At 38.2% G+C, this 13,882-nt stretch overlaps 1 protein-coding gene across 1 annotated transcript in view; it reads right to left on the bottom strand.

The window, feature by feature from the left end:
• LOC144360105 (sushi, von Willebrand factor type A, EGF and pentraxin domain-containing protein 1-like) overlaps positions 1-13,882 on the bottom strand; it is a gene marked incomplete at its 3' end in the record, with an annotated part of 87,576 nt that overhangs the window by 57,190 nt on the left and 16,504 nt on the right. Inside the window, exons 2-4 of the mRNA XM_085500710.1 lie at positions 3,932-4,081; positions 1,932-2,081; positions 91-818 (exon numbers count right to left, since the gene is read on the bottom strand). Coding sequence (XP_085356836.1) covers positions 91-818; positions 1,932-2,081; positions 3,932-4,081 — 1,028 coding nt within the window. The remainder of the gene's footprint in view (positions 1-90; positions 819-1,931; positions 2,082-3,931; positions 4,082-13,882) is intronic.

Here is a 13,882-nt window from a genome sequence, read left to right as displayed (position 1 = left end):
TATGGTCCAGTATAGAACCATATGGAGAACTATCAACATGGTCCAGTATGGAACCATATAGAAAACTATTAACATGGTTCAGTATGGAACCATAGAACTATCAACATGGTCAAGTATAGAACCATATGGAGAACTATTAACATGGTCCAGTATTGAACCATATGGAGAACTATCAACATGGTCCAGTACGGAATCATATGGAGAACTATCAACATGGTCCAGTATGGAACCATATGGAGAACTATCAACATGGTCCAGTATGGAACCATATGGAGAACTATCAACATGGTCCAGTATGGAATCACATAGAGAACTATTAACATGGTCCAGTATTGAACCATATGGAGAACTATCAACATGGTCCAGTATGGAATCATATGGAGAACTATTAACATGGTCCAGTATTGAACCATATGGAGAACTATCAATATGGTCCAGTATGGAATCATATGGAGAACTATCAACATGGTCCAGTATGGAACCACATAGAGAACTATTAACATGGTCCAGTATAGAACCATATGGAGAACTATCAACATGGTCCAGTATGGAATCATATGGAGAACTATCAACATGGTCCAGTATGGAACCATATGGAGAACTATCAACATGGTCCAGTATGGAACCATATGGAGAACTGTCAACATGGTCCAGTATGGAACCACATAGAGAACTATTAACATGGTCCAGTATTGAACCATATGAAGAACTATCAACATGGTCCAGTATGGAACCATGTGGAGGAACTATCAACATGGTCCAGTATGGAATCATATGGAGAACTATAAACATTGTCCAGTATGGAACCATATGGAGAACTATCAACATGGTTCAGTTTAGAACCATATGGAAAACTATCAACATGGTCCAGTATGGAATCATATGGAGAACTATCAACATGGTTCAGTACGGAATCATATGGAGAACTATCAACATGGTTCAGTACGGAACCATATGGAGAACTATCAACATGGTCCAGTATGGAACCATATGGAGAACTATTAACATGGTTCAGTACGGAACCATATGGAGAACTATTAACATGGTCCAGTATGGAACCATATGGAGAACTATCAACATGGTTCAGTACGGAATCATATGGAGAACTATCAACATGGTCCAGTATGGAACCATATGGAGAACTATTAACATGAACCAGTATGGAACCATATGGAGAACTATTAAAATGGACCAGTATGGAACCACATGGAGAACTATCAATATGGCACTATTGTTTTTAATATCAGATGTATAAGGAGATCTTGAATAGGAAATTTTTCCAACAATAAATATTGGTTGATACTAGTATTGGGTTTGTGTGTGGATGACACAGTTAACATGACAATCTAGCGTCTACACATAATAATATTGAACACACATACACTACAGTTTTGCAATGATTAAATAACAAATATATGGATGGATAATTTAATGTAATATCTTTTTTTGTGAAAACGAGTAAAAAAGTCCTGAAACAATGCAATACTAAATTATCTAAGCATTTTACACAGAAAATACAGGCTAAAAAATTATTATTCTTGTTCCTCAAATGAAACTACATGTACTGTATTATTCTCAATGTCACCATAGAATAATACAAGTGAATAGGTTCGGATAAATTTCACCTCCTATCTTGAATATTGCACTTGCTAGTTACACCAAAATTTCATTATGATTGATAAGATTTTCAACTTTGAAGATGGTCAAATAAAAACTGTTATTGTAACCACAAGATGGAGAAAACGTTCAGTGAATATCTTGAAAAATATACATAGTAACATGTACAATAATCAAACTTGCTTGAGATCTCAAACTGTTTAATATGATATCCAAGTTGGAAAGAAATTGTTTTCAATTACTCAATGTGTAGATATATAGTTTCTGGTAGAAAGATGTAAAAATAATTATCACAAATGTAGAGAATGACTTACTTTGACACTCATCATCATGTTTAGTAAAACCTGGTTGACAAGTACAATCATCCAGTGACGTTGCACCTTCTGACAATGTTGTCTTTCCATCTGGACAAAGCTCACATGGTGATGGTGATCTATAAGCTTTGTATGTACCAACAGGGCATTCTGAAAATAACATTTACATCATATTAATCCACTACTGTCAAATGATATATGTAGTGATTTCTAATTGGTATTTCTGAGGCTAAACAGGTTGGTAACTTCGCCAAGGGGCCAAACAGGTTGGTATATTGCATGGTGAATAAATAGGTTGAAAATTAGCATTTAACATTTAGCTATTAAAAAGAATTGTAATAATAGTCACCATGAATACTTACTAAGACACCGTCCACCATTTCCTTGACACCATGAATACTTACTTAGACACTGTCCACCATTTCCTTGACGCCATGAATACTTACTAAGACACCGTCCACCATTTCCTTGACACCATGAATACTTACTTAGACACTGTCCACCATTTCCTTGACGCCATGAATACTTACTAAGACACCGTCCACCATTTCCTTGACACCATGAATACTTACTTAGACACTGTCCACCATTTCCTTGACGCCATGAATACTTACTAAGACACCGTCCACCATTTCCTTGACACCATGAATACTTACTTAGACACTGTCCACCATTTCCTTGACGCCATGAATACTTACTAAGACACCGTCCACCATTTCCTTGACACCATGAATACTTACTTAGACACTGTCCACCATTTCCTTGACGCCATGAATACTTACTAAGACACCGTCCACCATTTCCTTGACACCATGAATACTTACTTAGACACTGTCCACCATTTCCTTGACACCATGAATACTTACTTAGACACTGTCCACCATTTCCTTGCTGCCATGAATACTTACTAAGACACCATCCACCATTTCCTTGATGCCATGAATACTTACTTAGACACCGTCCACCATTTCCTTGACACCATGAATACTTACTTAGACACTGTCCACCATTTCCTTGACGCCATGAATACTTACTAAGACACCGTCCACCATTTCCTTGACACCATGAATACTTACTTAGACACTGTCCACCATTTCCTTGACGCCATGAATACTTACTAAGACACCGTCCACCATTTCCTTGACACCATGAATACTTACTTAGACACTGTCCACCATTTCCTTGACGCCATGAATATTTACTAAGACACCGTCCACCATTTCCTTGACACCATGAATACTTACTTAGACACTGTCCACCATTTCCTTGACGCCATGAATACTTACTTAGACACTGTCCACCATTTCCTTGACACCATGAATACTTAATTAGACACTGTCCACCATTTCCTTGATGCCATGAATACTTACTAAGACACCGTCCACCATTTCCTTGACACCATGAATACTTACTAAGACACCGTCCACCATTTCCTTGACACCATGAATACTTACTAAGACACCATCCACCATTTCCTTGACACCATGAATACTTACTTAGACACTGTCCACCATTTCCTTGACACCATGAATACTTACTTAGACACTGTCCACCATTTCCTTGACACCATGAATACTTACTTAGACACTATCCACCATTTCCTTGATGACATGAATACTTACTAAGACACCATCCACCATTTCCTTGACACCATGAATACTTACTTAGACACTGTCCACCATTTCCTTGACACCATGAATACTTACTTAGACACTGTCCACCATTTCCTTGATGCCATGAATACTTACTTAGACACTGTCCACCATTTCCTTGATGCCATGAATACTTACTAAGACACTGTCCACCATTTCCTTGACACCATGAATACTTACTTAGACACTGTCCACCATTTCCTTGACGCCATGAATACTTACTTAGACACTGTCCACCATTTCCTTGACACCATGAATACTTACTTAGACACTGTCCACCATTTCCTTGACACCATGAATACTTACTTAGACACTGTCCACCAGTTCCATGACACCATGAATACTTACTAAGACACTGTCCACCATTTCCTTGATACCCAATATCACAGACACATTGATAACTACCAGTATCCAAACCACACATACATATTGCGTCATCACTGCAGCTAGATCTACAGTTCACACGGTCTGATAAGATCCAGTTAGACTCCACTATATCTGAAATGAATGAATGAATGAATGAATGAATGAATGAATGAATGAATGAATGAATGAATGAATGAATGAATGAATGAATGTAGTGAATGAATGAAATTTATTTCAACAAAAACAAAACATTAAAGGTAGAAATTGTATAGGTGGTAAATATAAATAAATAAATAAATAAATAAATAAATAAATAAATAAATAAATAAATAAATAAATAAATAAATAAATAAATAAATAAATAAATTAATTAATTAATAAATAACGAATTCTACTTAGAGAACTTTCCTTTTTTTGGTGGGGATTATAAATATAGTTCATCAGAACTAGTAGAGTTTGTAACCCCTGTATATATAATGAAATTTTATAAATAAAGGGTTCAGAGTGTGATGAAAAAAATGGGAAGTGTTGATGTAAAACAAAATATACATCTATGAATAACTTCTTGCAGCCCCCAGATTTGAAAATATAAATATCAGATTACAATTTATATTTTTTGTTGTCGCTATTCTTCCCCTAACTCATGAACTGGTCTGTGGTGAACCAACAGTCACAAAATATTCAGTACAAAGTCTGCTTATTACTATTGAGAGGGACACTCCCAGAACAGACACTGGACAAGAGGTTCTTTTACTGCTAGAATATAAATACCACCTCACCTTGTTTTTCTGTTAAAATATTAATCTAAATAGTCTCTGTTTTTCCAGAGTTGAGATGTGATTACATCCTAGAGTAGTGTTTATATTTTGGAGACATCAAATCTACATATATGTAGAAAAGCTAAATATTGGATAATTTATATGCAAATTGGGTCATTAATATGCATAGATTTACCCCAAAAACTAACAGTTCAAAAGGGAGGAAGGGTTTCAAAGAAAGGGAACAGGCAACACACCCTTACGAGAAAAACATGAAAACTGGGTGGATTATTTAATTTTCTTACATGTAATATTAGGCTTTGAGGGCTGCTGAGTCCAAAAAAGTATACTAAATGAACCAAAAAGCATGTGTTAGAGACATACCAGTACCTAATCTATTTTTAACACCATGGTTACTCTATTGATATAGGGTGTTTATACTATTGATATACACCTCTTGAGCTTACTGATAACATACATGCACAGAAAGACCAGACCATACAGAAAGACCAAACCATACAGAAAGACCAAACCATACAGAAAGACCAAACCATACAGAAAGACCAAACCATACAGAAAGACCAAACCATACAGAAAGACCAAACCATACAGAAAGACCAAACCATACAGAAAGACCAAACCATACAGAAAGACCAAACCATACAGAAAGACCAAACCATACAGAAAGACCAAACCATACAGAAAGGCCAAACCATACAGAAAGGCCAAACCATGCAGAAAGGCCAAACCATACAGAAAGGCCAAACCATACAGAAAGGCCAAACCATACAGAAAGGCCAAACCATACAGAAAGGCCAAACCATGCAGAAAGACCAAACCATACAGAAAGGCCAAACCATACAGAAAGGCCAAACCATACAGAAAGGCCAAACCATGCAGAAAGGCCAAACCATACAGAAAGGCCAAACCATACAGAAAGACCAAACCATACAGAAAGACCAAACCATACAGAAAGGCCAAACCATACAGAAAGACCAAACCATACAGAAAGGCCAAACCATACAGAAAGGCCAAACCATACAGAAAGGCCAAACCATACAGAAAGGCCAAACCATACAGAAAGACCAAACCATACAGAAAGACCAAACCATACAGAAAGGCCAAACCATACAGAAAGACCAAACCATACAGAAAGGCCAAACCATACAGAAAGGCCAAACCATACAGAAAGACCAAACCACACAGAAAGACCAAACCATACAGAAAGACCAAACCATACAGAAAGACCAAACCATACAGAAAGGCCAAACCATACAGAAAGACCAAACCATACAGAAAGGCCAAACCATACAGAAAGACCAAACCACACAGAAAGACCAAACCATACAGAAAGACCAAACCATACAGAAAGACCAAACCATACAGAAAGACCAAACCATACAGAAAGACCAAACCATACAGAAAGACCAAACCATACAGAAAGGCCAAACCATACAGAAAGACCAAACCATACAGAAAGACCAAACCATACAGAAAGGCCAAACCATACAGAAAGACCAAACCACACAGAAAGACCAAACCACACAGAAAGACCAAACCATACAGAAAGGCCAAACCATACAGAAAGACCAAACCATACAGAAAGACCAAACCATACAGAAAGGCCAAACCATACAGAAAGACCAAACCACACAGAAAGACCAAACCATACAGAAAGACCAAACCATACAGAAAGACCAAACCATACAGAAAGACCAAACCATACAGAAAGACCAAACCATACAGAAAGACCAAACCATACAGAAAGGCCAAACCATACAGAAAGACCAAACCACACAGAAAGACCAAACCATACAGAAAGACCAAACCATACAGAAAGACCAAACCATACAAAAAGGCGAAACCATACAAAAAGGCGAAACCATACAAAAAGGCCAAACCATGCAGAGAGGCCAAACCATGCAGAAAAGCCAAACCATACAGAAAGACCAAACCATACAGAAAGACCAAACCATACAGAAAGACCAAACCATACAGAAAGACCAAACCATACAGAAAGACCAAACCATACAGAAAGGCCAAACCATACAGAAAGACCAAACCATACAGAAAGGCCAAACCATACAGAAAGACCAAACCACACAGAAAGGCCAAACCATACAGAAAGACCAAACCATACAGAAAGGCCAAACCATACAGAAAGACCAAACCACACAGAAAGACCAAACCATACAGAAAGACCAAACCATACAGAAAGACCAAACCATACAGAAAGACCAAACCATACAGAAAGACCAAACCATACAGAAAGACCAAACCATACAGAAAGGCCAAACCATACAGAAAGACCAAACCACACAGAAAGACCAAACCATACAGAAAGACCAAACCATACAGAAAGACCAAACCATACAAAAAGGCGAAACCATACAAAAAGGCGAAACCATACAAAAAGGCCAAACCATGCAGAGAGGCCAAACCATGCAGAAAAGCCAAACCATACAGAAAGACCAAACCATACAGAAAGACCAAACCATACAGAAAGACCAAACCATACAGAAAGACCAAACCATACAGAAAGACCAAACCATACAGAAAGACCAAACCATACAGAAAGACCAAACCATACAGAAAGACCAAACCATACAGAAAGACCAAACCATACAAAAAGACCAAACCATACAAAAAGGCGAAACCATACAAAAAGGCGAAACCATACAAAAAGGCCAAACCATGCAGAGAGGCCAAACCATGCAGAAAAGCCAAACCATACAGAAAGACCAAACCATACAGAAAGACCAAACCATACAGAAAGACCAAACCATACAGAAAGACCAAACCATACAGAAAGACCAAACCATACAGAAAGACCAAACCATACAGAAAGACCAAACCATACAGAAAGACCAAACCATACAGAAAGACCAAACCATACAAAAAGGCGAAACCATACAAAAAGGCGAAACCATACAAAAAGGCCAAACCATGCAGAGAGGCCAAACCATGCAGAAAAGCCAAACCATACAGAAAGGCCAAACCATACAGAAAGACCAGACCATACAAAAAGGCCAAACCATGCAGAAAGGCCAAACCATGCAGAGAGGCCAAACCATGCAGAGAGGCCAAACCATACAGAAAGACCAAACCATACAGAAAGACCAAACCATACAGAAAGGCCAAACCATACAGAAAGGCCAAACCATACAGAAAGACCAAACCATACAGAAAGGCCAAACCATACAGAAAGGCCAAATCATAAAAAAGGCGAAACAATACAAAAAGGCCAAACCATACAAAAAGGCCAAACCATGCAGAAAGGCCAAACCATGCAGAAAAGCCAAACCATACAGAAAGGCCAAACCATACAGAAAGACCAAACCATACAGAAAGACCAAACCATACAGAAAGACCAGACCATACAGAAAGGCCAAACCATACAAAAAGGCGAAACCATACAAAAAGGCCAAACCATGCAGAAAGGCCAAACCATGCAGAAAAGCCAAACCATACAGAAAGACCAAACCATACAGAAAGACCAGACCATACAAAAAGGCCAAACCATGCAGAAAGGCCAAACCATACAGAAAGACCAAACCATACAGAAAGACCAAACCATACAAAAAGGCGAAACCATACAAAAAGGCGAAACCATACAAAAAGGCCAAACCATGCAGAGAGGCCAAACCATGCAGAAAAGCCAAACCATACAGAAAGGCCAAACCATACAGAAAGACCAGACCATACAAAAAGGCCAAACCATGCAGAAAGGCCAAACCATGCAGAGAGGCCAAACCATGCAGAGAGGCCAAACCATACAGAAAGACCAAACCATACAGAAAGACCAAACCATACAGAAAGGCCAAACCATACAGAAAGACCAAACCATACAGAAAGGCCAAACCATACAGAAAGGCCAAATCATAAAAAAGGCGAAACAATACAAAAAGGCCAAACCATACAAAAAGGCCAAACCATGCAGAAAGGCCAAACCATGCAGAAAAGCCAAACCATACAGAAAGGCCAAACCATACAGAAAGACCAAACCATACAGAAAGACCAAACCATACAGAAAGACCAAACCATACAGAAAGACCAAACCATACAGAAAGACCAAACCATACAAAAAGGCGAAACCATACAAAAAGGCGAAACCATACAAAAAGGCCAAACCATGCAGAGAGGCCAAACCATGCAGAAAAGCCAAACCATACAGAAAGGCCAAACCATACAGAAAGACCAGACCATACAAAAAGGCCAAACCATGCAGAAAGGCCAAACCATGCAGAGAGGCCAAACCATGCAGAGAGGCCAAACCATACAGAAAGACCAAACCATACAGAAAGACCAAACCATACAGAAAGGCCAAGCCATACAGAAAGGCCAAACCATACAGAAAGACCAAACCATACAGAAAGGCCAAACCATACAGAAAGGCCAAATCATAAAAAAGGCGAAACAATACAAAAAGGCCAAACCATACAAAAAGGCCAAACCATGCAGAAAGGCCAAACCATGCAGAAAAGCCAAACCATACAGAAAGGCCAAACCATACAGAAAGACCAAACCATACAGAAAGACCAAACCATACAGAAAGACCAGACCATACAGAAAGGCCAAACCATACAAAAAGGCGAAACCATACAAAAAGGCCAAACCATGCAGAAAGGCCAAACCATGCAGAAAAGCCAAACCATACAGAAAGACCAAACCATACAGAAAGACCAGACCATACAGAAAGGCCAAACCATACAGAAAGGCCAAACCATACAGAAAGACCAGACCATACAGAAAGGCCAAACCATACAGAAAGGCCAAACCATACAGAAAGGCCAAACCACACACATTTTATACAGGATTAAACAAAGAAAACAAAATAATTGGTAATTGAGAAACAAGTGAAAATGCTTAAAATTGGCTAATTAATATGCAAATGAGGTCATTATGTCAACCAAAACATTATTCCAGAGTAACTATGTACCAATTTTCATTGAAAGTGTTAAATGGATTTTAAGAAACAAGTGAAAATGTTTAAAATTGGGTAATTGATATGCAAATAAGGTCATTAATATACATGAATTACAAGCTAAACGTAATCAGGTATGAGCATTCTTCTATCATTCTATTTACCAAGTTGCATGAAACTTCTGTTGGATGGTACTTGAGAAACAAGAGAAAATGCTGAAAATTGGCTAGTTAATATGCAAATTAGGTCATTAATAGGACTGGATTTAAACCTAAAACAAATCATGTCTGAGCATTATCCCAAAGCATCTATGTACCAAGTTTCATGACAATCTTATAATTAGTTCTTGAGATATCATAGAAAAAGACATGCACACACAGACATACGATACATACATACATACGATACATACATACATACGATACATACATACATACATACATACATACATACATACATACATACATACATACATACATACATACATACATACATACATACATACATACATACATACATACATACATACATACATACATACATACATACATACATACATACATTTCTAATTTGTATTCGCAGGTATAAAAAAGATATTTACATTTCTGTTATTACATAACTAAAAAAGATAAAAATATAGGTTTACATGAAAACCAAGATATCAAATTCGAATAAATACGACGAGTAAGTATTGTTCAGGTAGGTAGTAAAGATACTATTTAAGTATTAATCGTTATAAATAATACAGCTCTCATTGTTATTAACAAATACGATGATGATAATGTTCATAAGGGTGCTATTTCAAATAATCCGCGTAGACGAGTATATCTTCTGCAATGGATGCCAGCGCATTGTTGTTACACCACCGATACTTGAACTGGTCAACGGTATGGTTGAGATAGTGGTAGTTGTACTCTGTGTTAATTCTCCATTTTAGTCTCGCCTTAAAGGCTTGAGTGACGTCCGTTTTCGGTAGTCCTTTCATTTTCTTTACCCGTGTCACGTGGATAGCTGCTTTCAATGAGACGAGTATGTAGCATAGTAATCTATGGTTCTGTGTTATGCTCTTGCCTCTAGTGGCGCCTAGTAGATACTGTGATAGTGGTATTCTTTCTCCGTCAAATAGATTTTGTATGATGCTGTTGAACAATTTGAAGAGTGGTTCAAGTCTTGTACACTCTACAAAAATATGGACGAGATCGTCTTTATCCTGGCAAAATGGACAGTTATCTGTTTGTTGTAAACCAGACTTAACCAGAAAACCTCCAGTAGGGTATGCCCCATGAAGAAGTCGCCACTGTAAATCTCCATCTTTTTTCGTTAGCGGTGCAATGTAGCAATCTTGAAATATTGGTTTGTCGGGGTCAAGAGATAACAGATCACACCAAAGTGTGCCTGGGTGGGTGGGATCTTTTATCAGTTTTCGGGTATAGATTAGAAATTTATAAATTGTGCCCTTTTCTAATTTATACAGTGGACAGTTTATTAATATGTCATTATCGTCATCTCTATAGATTAATTCAAGAGAATATGTGGTAGTCGTGACATTCGTATTTGGCGCATTGTTAGTTTTTTGTAATATTTCTTTAAATTGAGCTGGGATTGCTTTGTGTATTACATTCAATGCGATATTAAGAACACGTTTGGAGTACATATTAATATGAGGATGGAGCAGTTCAGCTGAGCGCCATTCATTACCATCGATGAGATCACCAATTTTTGTGAAGCCGGCCTCGATAAAGTGTGTGAGATTCAATGGCGTTTTATGTAGATGGTGTAGGATTAGTTTATTGTGAAACAACGGTTCTTGACATAGATTATGCATATTAGATGGCGTATCTTTACGAATATATGTGACTGACCGCCAGGTTTTTAGTAAGTTACGATAGAAATCAGGCATATTATACGAATGTTGTGGGAATTCAGTAATAAACAATTGTTTGTCATATTTCAGGTGTTGGAACTTTCTAAGAAAGAAGTCAGTAAACATGAAACAAGGGTGACCTGGACTGAAGTAAAGATATCGCTGTATAAATTGCAGACGGTATGAAGTAATGCGCGTTGGTAGATGCGTCAGTCCTTGTCCACCCTCATTTATTGGTAAGTAGACAACTTCTGCATTTACCCAGTGTTTACCTTGCCAAAAAAAGTCAAGGAGCTTTCGTTGGACAGACTCAACAATATGTGTGGGCGGGGACAGACATATCAACCCATGAAGCAATTTGGATACTACAAGGTTATTAATTACAATAGCACGCCCTCTATAGGACATGACAGGTGCATATTTGCTCCACTGACCTAGCTTTACCTCAACTTTTTCTAAGATACCGGACCAGTTTTTATCCACGAACGTGGGATTATTTCCGATATAGATACCAAGGATTTTCAACCCGTTATTGTTCCAACCTATATTAAGTGGTTTGTCAGTTCTAGTTTTCCATGCACCAACCCATAAGCCCTGCGATTTACCATAGTTGATGCGCGAGTTGCTAGCTTTCTCGTAAATTGAAAGCCACTCCTGCAGTTTGGCAAAATCGGAGTTTTCGGTGATGAAAAAACTGATATCATCAGCATATGCAGTTTGGTTTACTTTTTGTTCAGGCATGTTATCAATTATGATACCGCGAATGCCGCTTTGGGTACGAATTTTGTGCAGGAGCGGCTCGATAGCAATACTGTACAATTGTCCTGACAGTGAACATCCCTGTCGGATACCACGCATAAACTGCACGGGACTGGTCAAAGAGTCATTTATGCGAACAAGACTTTGTGTGTCGGTGTATAAAAGTCGTATATACTTAATCAGCTCTGGGCCAAACCCAAATGCTTTTAAGGTTTCTAAAAGGTATCCGTGGTGCACCCGATCAAAAGCTTTTTCTTGATCGAGGGATACAATACCCAATGTTATATTTAGTTCATTACCATATGTAACGACGTCTCTGACGAGGTGTATATTGTCGTATATCTGTCGACCAGGAATGGAATAACTTTGATCAGAATGAATAATATCACCTAAGACGGTTTTTAAACGGAGGGATAGTGCCTTTGTTAAGATCTTATAATCAGCGCACATCAAGCTCACTGGTCGCCAATTTTTTAAAAGATTGGTGTTCCCTTTCTTTGGTAGAAGCGTTATGACCGCTCGCCTACAAGAAATAGGAAGCTGATTAACCTCGATCGAAGCTTCAAATACCTGGTGAAGATCAGTGCCCAAAATGGGCCAAAAGTGTTTGTAATATTCAACGGGCAGACCATCTATTCCCGGAGTTTTGTTGCTAGAGATTAATTTCATTGCATTTGTCAGTTCCTCGTGAGTGATAGGTGCGTCACAATTTTCACGCTTGATACTGTTCAGTTGGGGTAGATCCGCCAAGATTACATTTTGGCACTCTGGTGAGACATTGTCTGGAGAGAAAAGATCGCTGTAGAAGTCCCATGCTAGTTTTCGCATTCCACTTTGTAGTTCAGTAACTTCGCCGTTCGGTTGTTTTAGCTGCGACATCATTTTCCTATTTCCTTTGTATTTCTCAAGATCAAAGAAAAACGATGTTGGGGCGTCGTTTTCATTTAACATTTTATAGCGTGATCTAATAGCGGCTCCTTTAGATTCTGTCATCATTAATTTTTCAAGAAGTGACTTTGTTTCGTCCAGCTTGTTGCTAAGTGCAGGATTGTTAGCTATTTCCTGTTCAATAGATTTAATTTCATCATTTAATTTGATTTTATTCTGTTTGTATGTATTTGCAAGTCTAGCAGAGTATTGTTTAGTCAGCTGTTGAATTTTAAGTTTACCAATGTCCCACCATACAGATAGAGACTCAAAGCGAGCTTTTTCTCGACGCCATTTTAACCAGTACTCATTTATTATATTACAGTATTCTTGATCCTGGAGGAGGCTGAGATTGAGATGCCATACAGGATTCCGAGTACTCGTGTGATTAAAAGATACAAGTATTTTAACAGGGCAGTGATCAGACATATTACAGTGTGGTTGAATTGATGATGATTTGACTCTTGATACAATAGATTTCGAGATATAAAATGTATCAATCCGCGATTTACTCTCATGCCTTGACCACGTGAATTGTTTAGCGGTAGCATGAAGAGTACGCCATGCGTCTGCGAGCTTGAAACGACGGATAATGTGTTGCAAAGATGTTGAAGAGTGAGCATGTGGTTCAGAGCTGTCAGCTCTGTCTACATTAGCATTGAGAGTACAGTTAAAGTCCCCTCCCATTATAATGGGGTCAT

Source organism: Saccoglossus kowalevskii, chromosome 6, assembly GCF_978046115.1.
Source record: "Saccoglossus kowalevskii chromosome 6, keSacKowa6.1, whole genome shotgun sequence".
In the NCBI taxonomy this organism is placed as follows: Eukaryota; Metazoa; Hemichordata; class Enteropneusta; family Harrimaniidae; genus Saccoglossus; species Saccoglossus kowalevskii.
This window is presented reverse-complemented; position numbering and strand designations above follow the sequence as displayed.